The sequence below is a fragment of the Lytechinus variegatus genome, chromosome 1, assembly GCF_018143015.1.
Source record: "Lytechinus variegatus isolate NC3 chromosome 1, Lvar_3.0, whole genome shotgun sequence".
Taxonomy (NCBI): Eukaryota; Metazoa; Echinodermata; class Echinoidea; order Temnopleuroida; family Toxopneustidae; genus Lytechinus; species Lytechinus variegatus.
In genome coordinates this window covers 18,062,172-18,088,932 of record NC_054740.1, presented here as the reverse complement: position 1 = coordinate 18,088,932, position 26,761 = coordinate 18,062,172, and the positions used below count along the sequence as shown (strand labels likewise).

Below are 26,761 nucleotides of genomic sequence, written 5' to 3'. Positions count from 1 at the left end.
GGCAGGGTTTTTTCCACCCCTTGGTTTTTATTAATAAAATAGGTTTCTTGGTGGTCGCATTTCGTATCAATGTTTATCAGCCCCTTTACATTTCGACGTTTAAATTTGTTTACATTCCCCTTTCTGTCTTTATCTCTTTTGCTACATTAAATAGCCATATCTTTCATTTTGATTTCATTATTTTCTGATAATATTTTCCAAACATCTAAATTACAATCAAATCTTCAAATGAGATTGATTAATCTCATGACTACAATAGAGGTCATTTTATGAATACATTATTATTATTGTTATTCTTAATATTATTATTATCATTATTATTCAAATGGAAATTTATTTTCAAACTCTTTGATAGCATAAAGTGAAACGATGCTCATACTGTCAATAAGCTTAAATATTGTGTATTATGTCGTTTAAAGAGAAAGCGGAAAGAAAATATATCTTGCTGTTGATATAACGCCATTTGATTCGATTTGAACTGAATTAATTCATTTTTTACATTTATCATATTATAACAATTTACAATTATCAAAGTATAGTTGAGATATAAAAGAAGAAAAAAACAGTAATCGGAGGACACATTGCATAATTACAACGGTAGACATTTGCCTATCATTTTTTTTTAGATTTCATATTATAAATGCGGGAGACCATCAGTTTAAGGTAAGAGATTAAAATTAATGGAGGCCTCGAAAAGAAAAGAGAAAAGAAAATAAAGTGTTATAAAAGGGGCAATTTTTTCAAAGAAAATTCATAATGAACATCTGATTGACTGTTAGGATTAAATTAACTTCATGAGAAGAAAACTGATGCAATGAATACAAATGAAATGAGTATTTCTCTTTTATTGGACGTTGCTTATTCCTGTCTCATATTGGAACTTTTTGATGAAATATGAATTTTGAAAAGAAATTGAGGTGAAGATTGCTGATCTTCAGATCACGGCTCTATTATTCACTGTGATTGGTATCATAAACTTTCTCCAATTCCAATAAGAAGCTCACGTTCTGGTTAAGCGACAAACTTAACATATCAACTTGGTTATTTTCCACATCTATTACTCCTTGTGTCGCATGCCCTCATTCCTACACAAGTATATACTAATTGGGAATATATTTGCTTTCTTGAAAATGCTACCAAAATGGCTGATTTGTACTTTTCTTTATGTCAGCTTATGACCACGCGGTTCAAAAAAGTGTGCTTCGAATGAAATGTAATTACGGCAAGATGTTAAAAAAAAGTCATTTGCGAGAATGATACTGAGGCAAGGTAGAGTGGAATAAGACCGACCTTGGCGCTGAAATCTAATAAGAGGTGTGTCTTTTTTCATACCTCATAATGAAGTATTCAGTGGGGAGCCCTACAAAACTTCAACATCATTTCACCCAGTCCTTCGCGATCTTTTTATAAAGCCTTCTCCAACTGCCATCTCAAGTTTGAAGTATATATTTTTCCTTCTTCCCCCAAAGTATGAGTTTTAAAAATGATCGATACAAAGGTTTTTTTTATCCGGAGGTGTAGAATGCATTCATGCGTACGGAGTCACAATGTATTTGTATGATGAGATCCAGAGAGGTGAATGGTTTACGGGAAATGTTGATTAACTCCAAACCTACAGCGGAAATTGCTTCCATCTTTTTTTTTTTACTTATTGTGTAAGACGAAGTGGGATATGAAAATGGTTAGAATGCATTGGAGAAAGTTTGAAAGAGCGCCACTTTTCCATCTCTATAACTTCCGCATCGATAGGTTTCTTCAATGTTTCTGGTACTCGGCTAAAATACAAGAAATGGGGTCCTTTGGAAATGTAAGTGAAATCACATGTTTGGTATCCTCAAAATACTACTAGTAAGCACAGAATTCACAATTAAAAGGAGAATTAACTTAATAATAAGATAAATAGATGTGTGAGAAAGGCAGAGAGAGATAGAGAGAAATTGAGAATTGGAAGTGGGGATAATGGTATAGAGTGCACCGATGCTGATAAATAATACAAATGTGAGAAGGAAAGGGGTACTGCTTCAGAAGCATTTTAGAAAAGGTAATATTCATTGAAATTTTTGCACTAACTGTCAAAATGTAAACACGCAGAGCAGAGACATGGTGAAAATATTCCCAATAGGTTACATAGTGGGTATATAGCATTGAAAATCCACTATATGTACATAGTTGACAACCCCTGCTATGCCTAATAATTTGTTACAGAGATGAATACTGTGAAAGTCACGCCCGAGAAAAAAATTAAAGTAAAGGAAAGGAAGAGAAAAGGCGATATAAGACCTCAGTACAATAGCCATTTTATTCCTGGGCCCTTATTCAAACCCAGATAATTATGTATTCCAAGCTATTCTTAACAGGCGAGAAAAGTAAAATCCCGCAAGGCCCATCTACTAATTACGATTGGAAAAACTTGGCGGGAAGTTCAAGAAAAATGGGGTGAGGAGAGAATGAGTGAGTTGACAGGCGGGGTATTGTTTAGTGATCACCTAGCGAGAGTTGAGGAAAAGCTGCGACATTAAGGGCTGTTTGGCAGTCGTCATAGACAATATGAAAGAATGAATGGTACAAGCCGATATGGGGTTGCTAACGGGTGGTAAGGCATGCTTGGGGAAGGGTAGGGGAGTGTAGGCGCCTAGGGGATTCCTGTCAGCTAGCAGTTTACACATGTCTTGCGAAAAGGGATGAAAGAGAAGGGTTCTAACAGTTCTGGGACGCACCAAGTACGAAGGGCTTGCTGGGCGCCACGGGCCACGCATACACACACATCAACGGTGCAAAGATGAGATACGCCCAGTGACTTTATCACGTGACCCGGTCGGTGGTGGTGGCGGCAGTGTGCTGTGGCAGTGGTGCTGGTATTCGCGACGCCACGGTTCAGTGTTTATAACACGTACAGGACGCATACACAATGACCCCGGATACACACACGTAAACATTACACATACACCCAATCTCAGATTTAAGAGCGCGCACTCTTCTCGTCTCCTTGCTAAACATGTCTCACTCGACTGTAAGCAACCTTCGATGTCGCGCGCGGAAGCTCCATCTCAGACCATCTAGATGCGTAGGGTATTACAACCCATCTCTCTTTATTTTCACTAAGTGTATTAAATTGTGATTGCTTACTTGGTCCAGGGATTGCCAACTAGTCTCCTCTTCAGTCTAACAGTTTCGCATGACAGTTGAATTTAACTTATCTTCCAGGCACCACTGACTTCATCTCTAATTCCGTATTTTGCCGATGAAATAACTTCCTTCGAACAACAGGAGACTCTTTAAATACCAACAAAAATACATTTTTCATTTATATGAATATAATTATACGTTGCTGTATCTGATCATAACGAAGGATTCCTGCTACTTCAAAAATCCTTAAACCGACACGATAAGCTTTCTATCTATACAAATACGATCGACTTTAACTGGCCAATCAAGAGACGACTCGCTGATTACGTCAGAGACAAGCTGAGTTAAACACCATCTTCATCTCTCAATTAGATCGACTCGTCTTATCTCATCTTATCACATCACATCGTTCCTTTCTCATCTCCATCTCTTCTTTTCTGCCGAAATTAAGTCCAGTTAGACTTCATCATCACAATTCCTCGAACAAAATCTTACTATTCAAATAACGCTTTCACAGTCAGCAAATTTTTCCTTGTTTTAACAAACAAAATTCCGCTTTCCACATTTTGTTAGCAATTTCGGCAAAATTGATCGTCAATCAGTTTTTAGTCGGTGTGGTAGCATGATGGATTACTCGTCATACCTGGGACAAAATGCCTATGATTCCTGTCTAGGTGGGGTTGAAGGTGCAGGGTTAGGTATCCCAACATCTTACGGTGAATTCCCTGGTTCCGTGAGTTCTCAACCAGCTCAAGCGTACCCTTATAGCAGCTTAAGACCATCGGTAAGCTACGGGACAGGAGCGGGAAGCATGGCAGGCACCTGTAATCTAGCATCGATGATGGAACACCAACAGATGTCACAATGCTCGCCATATTCCAGTGGTAAGTACTCCAAATGTTTTCTAAAATTCCCGAATAAGGCTTAAACTAGACTGAAGTGTCAGACAGAACTAATGTAACCCATGCTTTCCCTCTTACTGTTCCCAAATTGCTGATCAAATCGTTCCAAGTCAATAATATATAACTAAAGTTCCTCGTCAATGATAGAATTAGGAGCGGAGCGACGCTCGTCTGGCACTTCCTCCTTCATCGGATCCCTATCAACCTTTAACGAAGTTGAGCAAACCCAAATACAGTTTGCAGCTCGCTAAATTACATAACGAAATTTACACCAAAGATAATTCGATCAATTTTGCCTAGGTTTGTTTTTTGAGCGCTTTAGTGCCGTTGATGATGGTTGATTATGTGATTTGTCTTGTTGTGATTTGATTTGTTGGTAAATTATTTGGTAATTTCGTTAACAACCCGCGCGCGCGACCAACAATGACATTAGGTCCGTTTACCGATTCGGACTCTCCACTAATTTGAACAATTTCTACCTCAACATCGACCAAACCAATTTTCCGATCTTTATTTGTTTATTTTCGCTCTTCTTACCTTCGAAGTATGCTCAATATACTTCCTCTTTTAATAAATGAAACCTTGATGTTTAAAGTAGGTGCATCGCTGAGGCGTCTCATTCATTATTACAACGATCATGTCGACAAGGTTTTATCATTTAGCAAAAGTACGTCATGTATTTTTTCCCCATTTGTTATAACTACAATTTTAATATCCAGCTTTATAGTAAATATATCAATCTCCACTTTAACAAAAATACAAACAAATGTTTATTTGAAAAAAATCTTCGATTTAAGAATTCATGATAATGATTTTATTTAACTTCTCCTTTCTTTTAATCAGTCATTTTAGTTTTTAATATAATTGTAGATTGTATTCTCGGTTTCTTTATTTCTTGAAAACTATTTCTACTAAAAGTACAATTACATTATAATACATTATCATCATTGTCTTATTCAACTTTATCATCGTCATATCAGCAGCATTGTTATCGCCACCATCGTCATCACGATCAGTACTCCTCGTCATTATCATCATCATCATTGTCATCATTACGTAATCATTACCATCATCTTCATCCTCATCATTATCATCATCATCATCATCCTCCTCATCATCATTATCATTACCATTATCACCATCATCATTCTCGTTCTCCTCCTCATCATCATCATCCTCACCATCAACGATTGTTGAATATAGCTGTGGTTGAAATATTTTCGTTTCTGTTGTAGGCATGATAGGAAAAAATGGCAAATTCGCCATTTCTGATGATGAAAATAATATCAAATTTCAGGATGATACCCAACATCAAAAAGTGACAAATTGTTTTATACTTTACAAAAATTTTCATAAAATTTAAGGCTTTGACGAAATCATAACAGTGAAAAAAAAATCGAATTTTGAAAATTTACCTTGCTACTACGGAATTTCCATGTTTTCCTAATATCATTTGAAGGAGCACAGAATACAAGTTTTTTATGAAGAAAAAAGGAGCAAGATTTTTCAAATCAATTTGTAGAAATACTGCTCTAGAATGAACTTTAAAGATTGTAATCATTATGCATTCTACATAATGCCAGGAAGTTAGTTTTGCTAATTTGAGGAGAAGATAAAACAAAAAAGAAATGTTTGCTTTAATAGTGTCACGATGCATTCCAAGTGATATCCGTTGATTTTAGGAGATTGCAAAAGCAAATAAGAAGGGAACCAATGATTTTAGAGAAAACTGTATAATTGACAGGTCTCATCAAATCGCCTATAAGTAGAGCTGTAAAACTGAGATGTAGCCTTCTCAAAACGAAAATTTGCATTCGTAATTGATTAGCTTAACTACTCCTAAATCCAAATGTACACGTTTCATCTATTCTTCCTCCCAACGCGCCTAAAAGTCCAATCCTTTCTCTCTTTGAAAACGGGGAACAACCCTTTTTTCTGACGGAAAAAGACTCATGCGCGAGCAAGAGTTTTGTCTAGGCGGAGAACATTAAATTAGCGAATTGGTTATTCACACAAATTGTATTACAGCATTGTTTACGCATATGAGGAGGACTAAACTGAATTTGGGCTCTACCGAATCACCGATTCATGAAAAGGGAGGTGTAACAGTTATCAAATAAATCTCAATTTTAGGTACGTTTAGCTCTTTGGTAATAACATTTAGATGGTTGAATACTTTGAAAGCCCACTCAGGCAAAGTTAAATATTGTATTTTCCGTGAGTCCCTACACTTATTTTACATTTTCTTTACATAAATGACTTTACAATTGCGTTTTCCATCTTCTATAGCACGGAACTGAGAGGAGATTCTCAAAGTCAATCGAAATACGTGCTTCCGATTAAACGAATATACATATTTCATGCGATTGCTTTAAATGTATATAAATTATGTGTTGTTCTTTATGAATGTTATATTAAAGAATAACTGAAATTTAGAAAAAACAAATCTAGGATTAATGCGACGGTACCACCCAACAAGTTTTCCCTATTTAAGAATATCGTCTCCTTTTTATTTAACGAATTAAACACAATTCTCCATGTTCTCTTGTTAATGCTTTACTCTCCTTTGTGTTTATGTCTTCCCTGCCTTTCCCATTTTTAGTTAACGAATTTCCCTCTTTTCATCAGTGCTTTGACTTAAGCAGTTTCTTCCTATCATATAATCAGAGGATGTGAGGAGAGTACGCCGATCAGTGCTCGCTTCTAGTTTGCTCAAATAATTGCCGAGAATGCAAAACGAATTAAACGCTATTTGACTGCCAAATCAAGCCACTCTTCAAACAAAATGACTCAAAGAAAACCTGATTCGAATTTCGGCGCGCATTTCATGTGTAATTTGTTCTGAAATAAAAAACGAGGGCATGGATTTACTTAGGGTTACCAGCGTTTAAACTTGATACAATGAAGAGTATTAGATGTTGAAGCAGTCATCTTCTGACTTCATGGGTACAAGCTCTATAAGTTTAGAAGATAGCACCCCCCTAGCGATGTGTCATGTGTTTTCTTGATCGTCTTGCCCACGTGTGCATGTGTGCTTTTTCAAAAATGAATACTGATTAATTAATGTAAAGGGATAGTGTACGCCCGTGCGCAGACGGCTGTACCGAGCCAAATCCGCGGGCTTCCACGACTCGAATTCCCGCAAAGAAACACGTATCCAATCAATCCATCCCTCCTATACCGAGTACATTTCCTCCTTTTTGTCTACTACTTTCTTTCCATTTCTCATGTCCTCTTCCTTCATATCCAAAAGGGAAAAGTCATATGTCAATCCTGAGTATCTAAGAAGCCATTCCTTCGATAAGATTGTCCTGGAGGTTTAGGGAGACTTTATCCCTGATTAAATCAAGTTTTCCCTCCGCTTTTTTTCTCTGCTCTTGAAAACAAGTCTCCCCCAGCAGGAAGCAAAGCGAAGAAGATGAGGAAACTTAACCTTAATTTACATCAAATACCAAACGTTTCTTACATCTATATTAACATCATTTTCTAAGATGCGATCTGTTTAATTCTTCTAGGAGTCCTCCTTGACATTGGTAACGCAGATAAAGAACAGTGGGGGAGTTAAGCCTACATAAGATGTGTTAACAGGTATTGTTTAGGATCGCCCCATCGTAGATTGGACGAAAACTTAATCAGTAACAGAGTAATCCCTAAACGCATGAGTTACATCAGAAGTTAGCCTAGAAGTATAGGGTCGTCATGTAAAGAGATGGGCGTTTCTATGCCTTGTGGGATTCACCTTTTTTTTTTCTTACAACAATGTCAAAGATAGTCAAAGATAAATTAGTATTATGTCTACAGGCGCCTCTTGATTTAAATAAAGAAGACTTTATTTGCAATAAGTTATTGCTTCGTAACTGAATTGGTTCTCGTGCAGATATTTACAAAATAAAATATACATATAATTAAGAGTTTTGAAAACCACGTATGTTTTAAAAAAATAATAGATACTAGTAATATAATCTCGATCAAATAGAACATTATGAAAAATATTTTAATTCTATTTATTTTCAAAAATTGTAAATAACCTCGAGCTTATGTTGCAAACAAATTCAAGTCCGTTTTTATTACTTAAAGGTTTCTTTTTTTGCTTTTTCACTTTCTAGTATATTGAGTATTTTTATCAGTAGAGCCATGCGCAACCTAGCCATGTATATATTACTTAATACATTTATTTGTTCAGGCTCGTCTCCTTTCTCAAAATATATCATATTTTAAGGGACAAGTCCACCCAAACTAAAACTTGATTTTAATAAAAAGAGAAAAATTCAACAAGCATAACACTGAAAATTTCATCAAAATCGGATGTAAAATAAGAAAGTTGTGGCATTTTAAAGTTTCGCTTATTTTCAACAAAATAGTTATATGAACGAGCCAGTTACATCCAAATGAGAGAGTTGATGACATCACTCACTCACTATTTCTTTTATATTTTATTATATAAAATATGAAACATTTTTATTATCTTGTCATTATCATGTGAAATGAAGTTTCATTCCTCCCTGAAAAAATGGAATTCCATTATTTTAACATTTTGTGCTTCAGGCAGTGAGGACCTAATCATCAAATTCGTATAAATTGAAATATTGTTTAATTCAAACAATAAAAAACAAAAGAAATTGTGAGTGAGTGACGTCATCGACTCTTTCATTTAGATGTAACTGGCTCGTTCATATAACTATTTTGTTGAAAATAAGCGAAACTTTAAAATACCATAACTTTCTTATTTTACATCCGATTTTGATGAAATTTTCAGCATTGTGCTTGTCTGATTTTTCTCTATTGATGTAAATCAACATTTTTCTGATGTGGACTTGACCTTTAACGAGTTAACCTTAAATTCCATTTGCGATTTTTATTCCAAATTCTCAAAAATGATCCTCTCAACTAACAATTACACAAATTAGTTGGAAGAGGTTCTAAGATAATAAAAAAAAACGTTAGATGCTTCCGATAATTCAAATTATAAAGCAGATACAGTATCTAATGTAAAATCAAGGGAACTGTAAAGGTATTTATCAATTTTCAGAGAATATACAATATCAGATATTAACCCTATGTAGTAGAATTTGACAATTTGGGAGCGATAAGAGCTTTGATTCGTTCTTAAGCATGCGAACTTATGTACCGTTTTCTTTGAAAACTCAAAGTTTGGGACAGATACACTTATAATACCCTCGCACAAAAGTTAATGATGAAGATGATTATGATAATGATTATTAAATAATGATAATAATATTAATCCTAGTAATAATAAAACAATAATGATAAAAAAATATCGATGACCATAAACAGATATTTAGTAATTTATGAACACATAATAGGGATATTTCAAGAAAAACATTTTAAAACGGAACACTTTGAATAAAGTCGTGTTATTTATTTTAAACAAGAGTGAACGAGGTGAAATCATCAATATTTCGAATCAATTATTTACATTTAATACATTAAAGAAGAAACACATGTTCGCTATGTATATTTTCTCCCATTTTGGCTTTTCATGGTAGATTATACCAAGGACACAGTAGGTCAATTATGGAAATGAATCGTGTATTGTGGAAGCAATTATCAATCAAAGAATTTCGAGGGGTTGGTCAGAATTAGGCTGGTTATAATAAGCCCACGCGACCAATCATTGATTTTCTTTTATCTTTACCCAGTCCTGTCAACGAGGCAAGTCTTTAATCCTCTCTCTATACCGGGGCGCTTGCGGGAAGCCGACTATTCACATTCCCGCACGCGATTCGTCTTGGGTAGATGAAAAAGCGGAAAAAGGCGCAATCTAAAAAAAATGCCATATGCGACTTGGCAAAGATTGCGGCGAGTAAAGTCTGTGGACACACCCTTATGTTCCTCCATTTCACGCCTACTCCACCGGCTAAGATTCTTATCACACATGGGATAATCTGCTGGTCACCAGTAGGGGATATAACACGCATCGTTAACAATCATTTCTCTATGAATCATATTCATCGCGAGCTTAATAAAGACTTTTAATTTCCAATAGGCTGGATTTTACTGCATACAAAGAAGTAAATCGAAATGTTCAATCATGACCTTTTTTTCTGAAAAAAAGATCAGTTGATATATTCGAAAAAAGCAAACGAAATTCTAAAAGCAACTTAAAAACTGACATCAGTAAATATATATATATATATCTGAGGGCTAATGGCTTACTGACAGCATTCTTTTTTCAGAATCTTTAGTATCATAAATATTCTTAAACTCAATATTTTGTTTTCTTGTTTCTTACAAAAAAATAATGAAAGGTTACATAAGTAACAATATGAAACGTTGCGTCATTGATACAATTATTTGGAACATGCTTTATCATGGTGCATTCAGATCCAGTCGCAATAATGTCAATTATTATGATAGATATTCATTTTCATCGTATAATAACTTAATAATAGACAAACTGGAAAAACAAATTTCCCATTTTTAACCAAAATATCTTACATCGTTTGAAGGAATAACGGGAAAGGAAGCTGCAATTCTTAAACCATTGTTTTATTATATTGGCAATACAATGTTAATGGTAGATGTAATGCGTTCAGACCATTTTAGAAATTATATTTTAATCAATATTTTGCTCGATTGAAATGCGAAAAGAGAATGTTGCAGCCACATTCATCTTTCAGTAAATAAACGGAAAGGGCAAATAAAAAATAAGATAAAACTACATTATTACCCGGGTTCATGGTTTACTCAAGCATGGTACTAGCCGTATACCTCTGATACATTCAAATATATAAAAACAAAAATAGTTTAAAAGGATAATACTCAATGATGTACAACGACGAACTACACATTTAATTAATGATTGAATATGAACATGCTAAATCGAATAAACTAACGTATATAGTTGTTAATTGAAAGCGAAGAATTTAAATTCACTCAGACATCTAACACAGATAATAAGCTATAATATTTGCCAGTATTGTTTGACTATCACTGATATTTCAACTTATGGTCGGATGCTTTCCGTTTTCCCTTTCAGTATTGTATTTCTCCTGGCTAACTGTGCCCCACACACGTACTAGCACTCAAATTAATCAAATCTTCAACTATCATTCCTGAAGGAGAAAGGAATGAAAAAAATCATCACAATTGTTTGGAATCCCGGTTTGGAATATACGGTTCACTCTGTGCAAATTAGGAGATGTTTAAATGTTGACATTTTGGGTCCATATTCGAACGATCACCATCATCATCTCTATTGTTTGCTTGTTAGTGTATTGGAAGATGAGGAGGATGGGAGAATGAGAGAGGAATGGTGATGATATCACTAAGGTTTGGTGTATATTCGAGATGAGATCGAGAGAGCGGGTCGATACAGACATATGGTGGGTCTTTCTCCGCCGTGCCAGACGGTGGGAGTGCTACTACTCGTTCGCTCATCGGAGCGCTGTATGGCAGGCGGGTGGTGGGCTTACCCAGCGAGAAACGCACCGGAATGAGAGAAAGAGAGAGGGGGAAAAATCAATCAATCAATGAATTAATAAGGGCCGCCTTCCGAGTGGTGCCCTGGGTTTGCAAGAAGGGGGAAAAGAAATCACAACCGTCATTGTAAATACGCTTGTTTGTGTATGCTTGTTCATAGACCATTTTGGCAAATTAAATATTCAGGGACACCGTAGCGTAGATGAAGGTGAAGGGTATACCCATGCAGTGCGCTACGCTCATCTCTCTTCTCCTTGGCTTTGGGTGATACATTAATAAGGATGATGACTTAAGGAGAAGAATTCGTGCGCTAGTATGACACATGTCGTTGTTTGCGAAAGGCTTTGATTGAAATGAAGAAAGCTTGAAAAGGACATCAAGTACCTATTGAGAAACTATTTGTAGATATAGAGAACCTCCGATGATGAATTAATCTTACCTACCATACCACCATACACGCCGAAGTGATTAATTAGGACGTATCGTTTGAGAGATTGGTCCTCCTTTATGGTTTATTCATCCGAAAGATATCAATATGGATACCAAAAGTTAATGATTTTATCTCAGAGAACGATTGCGATATTTAGAAAAAAAGGTATCATGCTTTATCTAACCTTGGTCCCGTAACACAATTAAAGCTTAGCAATGGTCGTAGAACATTTTTCTACGATTGATTGCATTGACTACAATGTACAATCAATTGTAAAAATCAAGCGTAAGATTAATTGCTAACCTTTGTATTATGGTAGCCATGTATTTATTTTTGAAGTCCTTTGCAATCGAAATAGATATCAAAATAGCTTTGTATTTTAAATTTTGTTTGCACTAAAGTTCAAACCTATAATTTGGCCCCAGAAAAGTAGAAGTGGGCTATTATTATCAACGTTGGCCATTATCCTTCGACTATCATAAACAAGGTGAAAGCTCTTTATATATATATATATATATATATATATATATACATATATATATATATATATATATATATATATATTATATAAGTTTCAGATAATCGTACTTTATTTGAGATTCACTTTTGTTATTTTGCATTTCATGAAGGAAAGAGTGAAATATAGTCAAGTCCAGTTTCCTTGATTGCTTTACGCAAAGCTCCCTCTACATTTTTTAACATTGTACAACAACCGTTGATGTATTTAATTTCATGAAATAATGCATATTTTGTCTCCCTGTTACTAAGAAGTTGCACCAAAACTGATTTCAATTTGAAGATTAATGGAATTATTCTTTTCGTCAAGTATATCACAAGAAAAACAAGAATAATTTATGAGAATAAAATGCTTTGATAGGATAACCCATCAAAGGTGAAGTGGATTAGGTCCTTATTAATTTTTATCGCTAGGGTGTGTTTTTTTTTCTCTCTCTCTCTCTCTTGAAAAAAAAATAGGAGCGATATACTTGAAGGAATAAACTCGTGTCGATCACTCCACACACTTGCATTACATTTCAAAAAAATCTTTTTAATAAAAATGGCTCCCATGACTTATTCTACTTCGATTCTACCTCCTAAAATGAAAACCTAATTCGAAAAGGAAAATATAAAATAAAAACAGAATGACATGCACACAAACATGCCAAAGATGAAAATTAACTTCTGATTAATGAGAACTGTGTTATAGGTAATCGATTGACATTCAGTCAAATTCAAGGAATCTATATACGCTGAAATTCTAAATATAATCAATGATTCAAGTGTTCAACTCTAATATACGAAAGACAATTGGCTTTCAGAGATTTGCTAACTCTTTGTAATTTCTCTTTAGTTGCCGTAGGCAGTAAGTAGAACCCAATAATATCACTGATTGTGTATTTCTTTCGTAATGTAGTTCATCAATATATATATCTCTTCTTAAAGGACAAGTCCACCCCAACAAAAACTCGATTTGAATAAAAAGAGAAAAATTCAACAAGCATAACACTGAAAATTTCATCAAAATCGGATGTAAACTAAGAAAGTTATGACATTTCAAAATTTCGCTTCATTTCACAAAAACAGTTATATGAACGAGCCAGCTACATCCAAATGAGAGAGTCGATGATGTCATTCACTCACTATTTCTTTTGTTTTTTATTGTTTGAAATATGATTTTTTTTTATTTTCTCGTCATTTTCATGTGAAATAAATTTTCATTCCTCCCTGAACACGTGGAATTCCATTATTTTAACATTTTGTGCTTCAGGCAAGGAGGTCCTAATCGTCAAATTCGTAAAAATTGAAATATTGTATAATTCAAACAATAAAAAACAAAAGAAATAGTGAGTGAGTGACATCATCAACTCTCTCATTTGGATGTAACTGGCTCGTTCATGTAACTATTTTGTTAAAAATAAGCGAAACATTGAAATGTCATAACTTTCTTATTTTACATCCGATTTTGATGAAATCTTCAGCATTGTGCTTGTCTGATTTTTCTCTATTGATTCAAATCAACATTTTTCAGAGGTGGACTTGACCTTTAAGTTAGTCTTTATAAACTGTAAAGGAGTTCGTATTCTTGGATTGTTTTTACTCTTAATTTTTTGCCAGGGTTGATAAAACTGAAAAAATGTCAGCTGTTCTATTTAATTAAGGCGTACAAAAGCTTGATTCATTATTACTCTTGGAGAAAAACAAGAAGGGAAATCTGTTAGATTGTTGTCCATCGGGGGCACATAAACAAATATCATATAGTTCATGATATGATTCTTTGAAATAACAGATTGTTTTTATATTCAGAGTAGAAAATAAAAACAGTAATTTGTTTTCTTGCATTGGGAGTAGTTTGAACTGAAATACAAAGACAATCTAAAATGTCATCAAAACCGAACCAAATTACAGACTAGCGTGCGTGGCGCCTCATCACAACACCCAAAAGTCCGGTGTGTATCGAATTCTTCTCTTTATTGATTTTCTGTCTCGAGAACATTTGTTTCAGTTAGAGCTGCATCTCTTCACTATAACGGATATATACTAAAAAGCAAAATGGCTTTTGGGGAAGACGTCTGTTTACCTATAGGTTAGTAATAGAGATATGCTAACACCCTTGGCTAACTTCTACATAAGATAGAAAGAGAGTGAGAGTGACAGAGAGAGGTTGAGAGGGAGGTGGATAAGGTATAAAACAAATTACCTACGTCAGCAGAAAAATCAAAGATTGCTTAAACGCCTTTCTGAAATACAATCCTCATTAATTGCGCTCCCACTTTCTCCCCAAATTGAGATGTTTCTTATCATGATCACACTCCTGAATTCCTTCTCGGAGATGAGGGGAAAAGACCTGATCGGAGACTAGTGGTTTCGAATTCCACCATACCCACTGGAATCCCTGGCAGTTAGATATCAACCAAATCAATCAACGTGTTTCTCCCTAATGAACAAAAACTCTGATTTAAACAAAGACAATGAACCAATTGCTTTTAATTGCCTGAATACACAGTACTCTATAATATAGTTGCAGGCTTGACAACTCTAACTCTCTCTCTCTCTCTTACACTTTTTGTATAACTCTCTGGCAGTAAACTTATACAATACAGCTTTCTTGTGTTGTATGCTTAGATTTTAAGTTAAAAAAGGGCGCGAAAAGAGCTCTGAAATTTCCTATAATCAATCCATTGGTAGTGTCAAATATCGTCTCCTAGTCAATATCACATATCAGTGACATTCACCCAGAAAACAGGAAAACAAATTAAGAGGGAAACAATACGAACAAACACTTCAAATGGCCTGCAAAAAAAGAGATCACAATACAATGTGATTTCAGACAATATAGTACGAAACTCAAAATAATAACTTATTTTGATAGCACAGAATCCAGATTAAGACTCAAGTCTTATACCGACCTTTACTCAATGGCAATGATACAATATAGTGGGATTCGATACATTATGAAATAACAAAATAATATAACGACCATGTTATTTAGTATGATATAAAGTTATATATTAAATCAAAAAAAAGGTTCATCACCTTTATTTTTCAATGATTATTTAGAATTCAGAATACATTGGTCTTCTGCTTTAACTCAAGTTGATTCACCGTAGATACTGGGATATTTGACTAAAGACTATAGGTTGACATTACTTGCCCTTGGCTGTACCAATGCGAGATGAAATCATTCCCCAGAATTGAGTTGTCTAAAAAAGCAATCTTTATTTCAATACGACCGTGAATGAACCAGTTGAGAGAAGATTAGAATCCGATGACTTTAAATATTAAAACCATGAAATGAACGAGGAAATAAGTTAGGTATTTGAGGGGAAAAATGGCCACATAAAGAGGTGATATGATTTAGCCTCTCTTTACTCTATTGGATCGGAAAATAGAGACATGTTTACGCCCGGGGATAAATTGCTCATCGTATCATTGGTGGTCGACATGGGATTCGATGATGATTTGGTTACCAGAGCCTCGTATGATCACGATTCTAATATCGACAGGTTTTGAATAAAAATAGTACGACGTAATAATAGACAACCACAATAGAGCAACCATGACTCTCTAGATTCGATATTGTGGTGGCATTAGGTGACAAGATAATGCTTGGCTTTATCAGATTTCAATTTATGGTTTGTATCATCATTTTGTTTTTGTTTTTATTATCATTTTGATAGCGTTTTTACTCCGGAGATGAAGATTATATTTGGTTTCCCTTGTGAGGTATTTTCACAATTTAATTTTATATTACACTGGATTGTATTGGTATAGCAATATTGATTACATTTCTCTATTTCCAGATTTTATTGAAGTAAGAATTGAGAGGAGCTCATTTTATTCCTGTTCTATCTACTTTCATATAACATTGTTTACGTTATTGAATATTTCATGAATATGAAAGTAAATAGAATGATCAGAAGTATTTCAATGATTAAATGAAATGTTTATCTATTCAACACAACTATAATGCTGCCACCACATTCAATAAAAACAACAACAAGTTTATGGGCTACTTTCAGTATGTACAGTAACCTCTCTCAATATTCCCTGACCACCAACTGCCATATACTGATGCGGAAAATTTGGACAATTAATTTGTTTGAAAGACCCCATTTCTCTCTATACTTTCGGTGCCCATTTGATCTCTAGCTCCTTCGCGTTCAATGGGAATTATGTTCGCTCAAATAACTTTTGATAGTAGAAACCGGTTAATTTAGAGGGGTGCCAACAGAAAGAGACCTTTCATTAACCAGTCCGGACATATATTTATGAATAAACTGGTCGTGGTAATGGCAGATGAGTATTAATCTAGTTTTTAAATACCAAACAGATGTCATGATCACCGCATACTATTTTTAAACAATTCATTTGGAAGAGAGAAAAAAAATCACGATTAAGCGTACTTACTTGGACCCCTAATGTTATGGCTTCTATATAGAGGACATTTCCAAATTGTTAAATTTGATAATTTTTGCTTGTAATGAAGGAAAACATCTCGTTTCTTGGTTCATGGAATATTTATTTTCTTTTTTATTTTCATCTAAGATAAACTCCATACTAATTTCTTTGTCTCTCCGCATATCACTGACTCTCTGTCTATCTCTCCTTCTATGTCTTTCATCTGTCTCTGTTACTATTAATTTTCACCTTCAATGACTCCTTAATATTTACACATCCGTTCATTTATCTAACAAACCATTAACTATTTATTCTTCAATATACTCCCCAACTCATCCCGGCCTCTCTGTTTCTCTTCCTCTCTCTTTCTATTTTGTCTCTTTCTCTTCCTGTCTTTCTTAGCCTTTTCTGTCCACGGAATCTTTCATTTTTATGTTCTTTTAAGGTTCCAAAATATCCTATTCAAATACACACGAAGTGGATTGGCATGAGTACACTCTTCAAAGTCAGGGTCACCATAGTTAAACTGACCCGGAAAATAGTCAGTTGGAGTCACAATCTGCTTCTTGTCAATATGACCCTATGTCCTTAAATATTCAATAACAACCTGACAATGTTTTTAAGGAGGTACTGCCCATGATTCTCCACCCCCTTCTCTTTCTTCTTCATTGTTGTTTTGAGGCGTATATTATTACGCTCTATCCCAAGTAATGTTCTCATTTATACCATGGAGGTATAAAGAGTAGCATTTATTCTTAAATCTTTGTTAGATATTTGGGGGGGGGGGTGAAATCACAAAAAAAGTTTCGTTTGCTTATTCCTCTTTAAAAACACATGGAAATTTCTTTATACACAGATGTCATAATCTATCTATTTTTCACGATGTCCCTGTTAAAATGAGCACATGTTAATCAATAATGTTACTCGTGTGTTTAAAATTAATTATTCATATGTTATACGAGAAATTAGGCATGTTAGGTAACTTTGTTAAAAGAAGAATGATTGATTTGCCGATGCGTTTCGGGAATGGCCACATCGCTAAATCATGACGGTTGGTTATTGATTATAGCTCTATTGTGTGTTAACTACTAACGTACTGAATAATTACCTCATTATAACAAAGAAATGTATTTGTAATGTTCGGTCATTGATTTGTGTTTAGTAATGTGCCTTCACATGTGAGCTGCTGTTGACTGTTTTAAAGATTTTTAAGACAAAGAACTCAGTTTCATATGGTTCTGAATCAATAACAGACAACTGTGAACCTCACAAACCCCCGAAGCACATTTTTAGAAAACTGTAGTTTCACGTTGAATTTTAATTGAAAACCCCCAATTTCTCCTTAAATTTCTTCTGTTATTTTATTTCGTGCTTATATTTACAAAAAAACGAACTGAATAAAACCTTTGACAAATTATGATTTTTGTTTGGCTTTCAACTAAAATGAATTTGAAACTATTATTTAAAATGTTCGGTCATTTGCAGAAATAAAATAAAATCTATCAATCAATCAATTTGTTTTAATGTAAACGGTGTATACCTAAATTGCATATATAGAATGACGTCACAAGAACAATTCCATTGATCGATTGATCAGGGAGAAAAACACGTCTTTTTCTGTGTATTCTCACGTTTGAATAAGGTCGGTTATATAAGGTTGTTGTGTTCAATAAAGACGTCTTGAGATTTTATGTTGCGCCGTTTTTTCTCCTTATTTTAAAAGCCCTTTCATCATTTGCATTCTGTGTCAATCATATGCGTTTACTTGATGGTGAAATGATTGATAACTACCGATGTATATACTACGACAAAGGAATTCATTTTTGCAATTCACTTTTCAACATTGAGATTCCACTTTATAAGCATTAGGATGTATGTGTACATCGTTTCTTGAATATACTCTTATACTTGGATGAGTTCCATATTCTTGTTTATATTTTGTAAACCTGCATGGGTGCATTTTCTTCTGCGCCTCGAAGCATTTGTGAACACATGTAGTTTCCATGGCAACAAGGAGGAAAGAAACCATCGGATTTCTGTCAAATGGAAATAATTAAGTTAAATTCTGAGTAATATCTAATTTTATTTCGGCGGCCGAGCACGCCAGAATTATTGCGCGAGCACACGCGATCAAGAGTTTATGTTCCCCTAAGGATACACTACATGGTCTTGAAGGCCTCCAATATTATGCATACAGTATATTAATGTATAAAGGGAGAAAGGAATTCATGTTCAAATGCAGAATAGCAATAGAGCTTATAACTGAGTGGCAGATATGAAGGGAAAAAACTGTTGCAAATGTTATAGCTTCATATTTTACTCTTCGTTTTCATTTTTTATTTGATCTGTATATAAAACTATTTTTGTGAAATTTTCGGGAAAATTATTTTGATGTGCAGCAAAGACGCAATTACTTACCAAAAGTATGAAAAACATCTTAAAATGGTTGGCCAAAAATAAACAATACTTTGAGATTCTTTAAAGGTGCAATTTTGTACCTTTCTGATCTTCGATTACCTTTATAGGTGTAATTTTTCATCTTTCTGACCAGAAATTTGCAAAATTGCACCTGTTAAAAGTGATCCCAATGTTATTAAGCTCTCTGAGTGTATTGTGTAAAATCCTTTAAATTATTGAGAAAGTAATATTATTAGAATCTTCTAAAATTGGTGCACATGCTAAAGCACTTCTTTCAAATGGATGGTTTTATGTGAATGACATGAATTGTCGTGTTTGACACATTTTTTCTTTCTCACTGTATGAGCGATGGAATTAGAAAAGAGATGCGTAGTTCGTCACGAAGAACGCTTTAATAAATCCGTCTATCTTTTGTACCCCTAAGAATGAATAGATGCAAACGACGTGTCAGAATTACCAATTGATGGTGTATGTAGCAAAGAATGGATACAATAACAATCTACAATTCATAACATCTACAGGGCAATGTAGGTCTGTGAATATTAGGTGATATAATCATGGCAATATAAAGGTTAATATATCGATAGCATGCTCTATATTCATCTTCACATACTTTGTCTATATATTACCTGAAATTTGCCGTATTTTGTCAAACGAAATTGCTTAATGTATATGTTTTTATTGAAAAAAAGTCATCCAAATAACAATATTAACTAAGAATCTACATGAAATTTTGTAGATGATTTTGACTTTATTGCATGTTTTTGTAAACGTATACTGTATGGATAAAATTACGAAAGGAAATATATCACCATGTTTCATGGTACATGAATGTATTGAACAAGCAAACTCTCTACTCACATTTAGTTATTCGGCATTTTCTTTCTTCTTTTCTTAACTGCTAAATTTTCGATGCATGCATGGCATAATTAAGAAAAATATATTACTCTGGTGAGACGAAGTAAACATCAAATACGAAATTTAATTTTAGATACATACGTTGGAATTAATAACACTCCCCCAAAATGTTTATATCAACAATTCACACATCTAAACTCTTAAAATAGCTGGGCAAAAAAGTCCAACTTTTAACCAACCATGCATGGCAACATACTGTACACACAACTATTGCTTAAAATCTGTCCAAATCGGGAGATAAAAACTAATAATTGGGTAATAGATTTGCTCAATTCGATAATAATTGCCCAGAAAATGTTTTTTTTTTACCAACATACATTACCAAAAACAGTGGACAGTATATTGCCCAACATTTCAAGTGTGTACAGATTAATTATATTGAAAATAAAATGGCACTTAAAAAAGGGAGAGTAAATAGAACACAATAGAATATCATAAAAACCATTAACCTTTTTGTAAGTCATGAAAAACACAGAAAATATAATCAAAGTATGTAGGAAGGTATATCACAAACCTGCACAAAATTTCAAAATTCAAATGAAATTGACTTACTTCTGCTATAATATATGGTGTCTATATTAGTGCTGATATACTTTTTTATTCATTTATTTACTTCATTTGTGTTTTTGTTTTTCTTATTTATCTTTTTTGGGGGGATCGTTTCTTAAAGTTGTTTGTTATCATGAATTTTGCCTCTTGAATAATCCCCATATCTCATAAAAACGGGCAAAATAGTGTAATAAATTGATAAACATTCAATCATTAAAAAAAAAGAAACGGTAAAAGGAATAAAATGAAGTCACGCGCATAACAAAAAATCAACACAAAATATCCTCTTTTCCCCTTCTTCATATTATTCATTTGCATAATATTGGATGCATCTATGAACGGAGCGTGTTAATGCATACATAAGCTCTTTTGGTAAAGATGAAGTTTCGCTGCTTGGTAAAAAAGTAGTATCCCTCCTATTCTCCTCGAGTCGCTCTCCCTTCTCCAGCCCGATAGTTAATGAGAGAAACCGTCGCATGAGCACGCGCTTCTTTCATTTCTTCCATCAAGCCTGTATTGTCGAAGATATACATTCCCAGTGACATACAAACAATGGGCAATAACTTAACTCGTTTTGACAGTTTTCTCTCGTTTTAGTTACATTTCTCCCTCCCCTTTCCCCATGCTCTCTGTTATCTCTCTCCCCGTCTCTGTGTCTCCTTCTTTTCTTCATGTTCCAAGACCTGACTTTTCATCACTCCTGTTCATTGACTTTTATGTACAATTATTTCTCAGTAACAATTAGGAATATGTCATCGACTAAGTAACTTTATCAGTGCTTGAAATGTAAGCTAATTAATATGACACTGTATTAGACCTTATTCCGATGTCAGCGCGCGTCTTTTAGGTCAGAAAATTACTCTTAATTTGAAAAATAGTAATACGACTCTCCGAATGATAGATCGATCTACAACGACATATGTGATTCTTGGGATGTAATAACTACAACTCGATATTACATTATATAAATTTATACTGCTAATACATGTAATGTATTTTGTTTCATGAAAGGAGGTAATTATAACAATAGCAAAAAAATAATTGAATTGATTGCCTCTACTGTTGTGATAAATGATAAATGTTTGAATACATTATGGTAGAAGGCCTTCAAAATACCATTCATCCAAAGTGAATTCGGATCCCAACAGAATCAGTACTTATTATACATGAATGTAACATTTAAGATGCTGAATTGGTATTGTAAATCAGGCATATGATTATAAGATTAATTGAATTTTATAGAATACAGAGAAAAGACAAATAAAATCATCTTATTAAATGCGAAGCTTCTTAAAAATATAAACATAATGTTTTTTCGGGATAATATAAAAGTCATATCTTGGCAGTTTTCAAATTAAGCAGGAAGTTATCATCGAGAGAAGGACGAGGGAAAGAAGGACCAGTTTTGGGATTATGACCCCCCTTTCATTTTCTCTAACTAAACCAGGAAAAAAATTATATTGAATATGGATCGCAAAAACAAACATCATAATCATATCATTATCAACATCGTTAAACTGGCCACGGATGAAATATTTCTGTTTATTGGTAGAGTATATAGGAAGCAACCGCTTTTTTCTGATGATTTCAATTTTCAGAATAATACCCGAAGCCAGAAACCCAACAAAATCTTGTATAATTTAACCAAAGTTAATGAAATAAAAAGCCATATCAACAGCATCATCAGCACTGCCACTCTGCACAGGGACCACCATGGTTACCATCAGTATCATAATCAATTTAATAGTACCCGTCAAATTATCATCATCATCACCACCATCACTACCACCACCATCACCATCATCATCATCATCATCATCATCGTCGTCGTCGTCGTCGTCATCATCATCATCATCATCACCACCTCCACCACCACCACTACCACCACCACCACCACCACCATCATCATCATCATCGTCGTCGTCGTCAATTCCAATATAATTTTCATCATCACTCGACACTGACCCCATCGGTAAACTTGCAGAAAATATTATTGTAACTACAAAACGAAATCAACATCCTGTGCAATTTTCTTTTTATTTTTTTTCTTTTCTAGCAGGTATGCCATACATGCACCGAATACTACACGAGGGATCAACCGCCTCTAATGGCCTACATGAGAAGAGAAAACAGCGTCGCATCAGGACAACGTTTACCAGCGCACAACTTAAAGAACTCGAGAAAGCCTTTCAAGAAACTCATTATCCTGATATCTATAAACGAGAAGAATTAGCACTAAAGACTGATCTAACAGAAGCCAGAGTTCAGGTAGTTATAATCTTGATACTCATACCTCTTCTATTACTAAATTAGTAGTATTAAACACATGACAACCCCCAACAACAACAACAACAGCAACAGCAACACTACTACTACTACTACTACTACTACTACTACTACTACTACTACTACTACTACTACTACTACTACTACTACTACTACTACTATTACCACTACTACTACTACTTCTACTTCTACTACTACTATTACTTCTACTACTACTACTACTACTACTACTACTACTACTACTACTACTACTGCTACTACTACTACTACTACTACTACTACTACTACTTCTACTACTATACTACTACTATACTTCTACTACTACTATACTACTACTACTACTACTACTACTACTACTACTACTGCTACTACTACTACTACTACTACTACTACTACTACTACTACTACTACTTCTACTACTACTACTACTACTACTACTACTGCTATACTACTACTACTACTACTACTACTACTACTACTACTACTACTACTACTATATACTACTACTATTACCACTACTACTACTACCACTACTACTACTTCTACTTCTACTACTACTACTACTACTACTACTACTACTACTACTACTACTACTACTACTACTACCACTACTACTACTTCTACTACTACTTCTACTACTATACCACGGCTGGTGACGACGATTATTACTGATTACAACTTGTAATATCTAATTTTAATATCTCTTCCATATAAGACTGATATAATTCTGCTACATTCGCCACATTTTATTAAATATGGCCTAATAATGATTTTATCCTCTAAATAATAATCCCATCAGTTAAATTTCTATAAAATGTATTTTATCTGTTCTTATCGTATAAAATAATCGTAATTTTCCATTTATTTCCAGGTATGGTTTCAAAACAGGAGAGCAAAATTTAGGAAAACAGAACGCGCCAATGCTGCAGCATCTTCGAACAACAATAACAACAGCAGCACAAGCAACAATAACAATACAACCACAAGCAGCAACAACAGTAGCAGCAACAGTAGCAGCAACACCAACAACACAAATAGTAGCAACAGCCCCGCAAGTGGGACAACTACTGGAAGTACACTTACCAATGGTACGACAGGGTCAACTGGTCAACAGCATGGTAGTGTTGGTCAATTATCTCAGACCAGTGGTCAAGCAAAGTCAAGTGGAGGAGCGGTGTCCCCAGTGAAGAAGAAATCTTTGAAGGCCGAAGATTTATCTCCTGTAGCGCCGACTACCGTTGGAACTATGGCCAGTGTTAGTTCTTCTGCTTCATCAGGTAATTATTACTCCCATCCAAAATACTCATCGAGTTCATTTGCATTTTGTCAAAAAAAAGGAAATAATCTAAGGCCTATAATTTCGATAAGCCTTTGCAAACTCTTTAAAAGCATATTATTTTTAGACATGCGATCTCTTTATTTCATAAGTTTGCATCAACTTTTGCGTTAATGTATCTTCTCATGTATGTAATTTATTTTGTTATATCATTCATTATCAGTCATGTGATGCTAATTTCTATTTTAACAATGGAATTCATTTTACTCAGTTGAATTTAATTTGTTTGTCGTCAACATAAATATGCTGTGTCGTCTCTTTTCTTTCTCAACTTTGATTAAAATTTATCTACAAAATATCAATGAGTGATCAACGTACTCTTCTACTAGTAATATAGCACATTAAAAGAAGAATTATATTTTGTTATATTTTCAGGAATAAAACACACAGACAACGTATGTTAAGCTATTCATATTAACACGTCTCCGTCTCATCATTTTCTTTAAAGTGAGCGCATTGCTATAATCTAATTGTCGAATTATATTTGAATCATTTCCATTTCGCATTTATTTTCCTCACAGTTACCCATTCCTCATCAACCAACTCGTCTGTATCAAGTCATTCATCTCAGCATCCGTCATCGCACTCCCATTCAACGTCACATTCACAGCTAACTGGCGGTGGATCGTGGGCGGCATCTAACTCCGCCTCGGCCGCCACTCATCCCGCTCTACATAGCCCCTACTCCACTATATTCCCCTCGGCATCAGCGCTGCAACATGCCGCCACAGCCCCGGTGGGACACGGTCAACTCAAGACCTCGCACGCTAAAGCCACCTCACACTCGAGTCTGTTCTCGTTGAACTATTAATTTCATGACGAGGTAGTTTTTTTTTTGGTTATATGTGCTTTTTTCTCACTTCTTTTATACCAGAATTCGGATATTGGCTAATGTCTCGCGATATTATCTGACTATGGTGATCTTATAGCGCAATTGCATTAACTGTCTTACTAAATGTCTGTAACATTTGGTATGATATATTGCTTTTACTTATTGGTAAAATTTCAAGGACCGTGCATAACATTAAGAGTATAAGTTGATATTTTTATCTATCAAATCTTGAATTGATCTTGCTGAAGTAATTATTGAAGTTTTATATTGTTGAAGTAAAGAGGTAGTGATGCACAAGATATTCAATACACGTAATATAACGGGAAGATGAACAAATAGAATCACATGACCCCAAACTAATATTTATATACTTCAAAAAAATGATGAATGCTTAACTGGGACGACATCCTTGAAGACATGCTTACTTCGTTGTTTTCTAACATTTATCCTGTATGGCTATTTGTTTCGAGATAATTACACTCTAAAACCACCAATTCGAATCAAAGAGGATGGAGGGCACGTAATAGCAATTTTCATAGTTTATATTTATTTAAATGACTGACAAGATAATCGTATTTTTTACACAAAACTTTCGATTTTTACAGACAGAAATGTTAAATGCCCGTCTAAATTATTTGCATTTGATTAGATTGATTTTGGAGGGTAGTTTAGTATATTTGCCTTATTGCAATGAAATCTGTTATCGGGTCTTTTACAAAGAAACTTAAAGTTCATTTGACCCGGTTTATTGCAAAGTCCCTTTCATGAACTATTCATAATTCGTACACTATGACACCAAATATGCCAAAGGAAACTCATTAATTTTGTGAAACTGTCTTATTCTGTATATTTCTGAACGTTTATAGAGTTTGATAATACACCTTTATGTATAAGTAGTCTATAATTCTTTGTGACATCTTTATTGTATTTTGCAGGGTTTAGTGCTATAAAGCCTGATGTTGTTATAAATTGTATATACTTATTTACAAAGTGAAGAAAATGATGGTATTATTTCTCGTTCTTCTTTGAACTAATTTTCGCATTTATCTCATGACAATTTTATCTTCAATGAAAATTATTTTCCAGGCGATGCCGGGAAAGGTGCAATATAATGTTTTGTTTGATTATTTGATTACTTTGATGATTTGGAGTTATGTGCAATGTATCATCCGATGTGATGCTTGCTTTTTATCTATTATCATGAAAATTCCTTTTTGCTGCAAATGGGAAAACCTTGATTATATGAGCTCCGATATTAGTTTCTGTTGTATCCCCTCAATGGATACAGTAACATATTAATAGTAATACCCATGTCATTAAGCCTGTGCGTTTTAGCATGTATTCAGAGGCCACCAAAATTGAGGGGGCATGACATGGCGTTAATAGTTCACTCAAAAAAATGAAGTGCTAATTCAGCTCTTAAAGAGCGTGTATAGTGACTGCACTTCGGAGTGCTGATTTTTCTCGTTCAAATTTGAACTAGACAAATCAGCACTCCGAAGTGCAGTCACTATAGTATACACGCTCTTTAAGAGCTGAATTAGCACTTCATTTTTTAGAGTGTTGGATCTTTTTTATTAAAAAATAATTTTATGAGAGTAGATTTTGACATAATGTGTCAG

The 26,761-nt window shown here is 34.3% G+C and overlaps 1 protein-coding gene across 2 annotated transcripts; it reads left to right on the top strand.

Moving 5' to 3' along the window:
- The first annotated feature begins 1,675 nt into the window (after positions 1-1,675).
- On the top strand, positions 1,676-26,524 carry LOC121407968 (paired mesoderm homeobox protein 2B-like). Of its 2 annotated transcripts, none has more exons than XM_041599260.1 (4): positions 1,676-4,010; positions 22,745-22,953; positions 23,843-24,248; positions 24,829-26,524. In XM_041599260.1, exons 1-4 carry the CDS (start codon positions 3,749-3,751, stop codon positions 25,116-25,118), a joined length of 1,167 nt encoding a protein of 388 aa, XP_041455194.1. In that variant the 5' UTR covers positions 1,676-3,748; the 3' UTR covers positions 25,119-26,524. The 2 variants fall into 2 exon arrangements, with proteins under 2 accessions (XP_041455194.1, XP_041455186.1); XM_041599252.1 differs by having other exon boundaries at positions 22,742-22,953.
- The last annotated feature ends 237 nt before the right edge of the window (positions 26,525-26,761 follow it).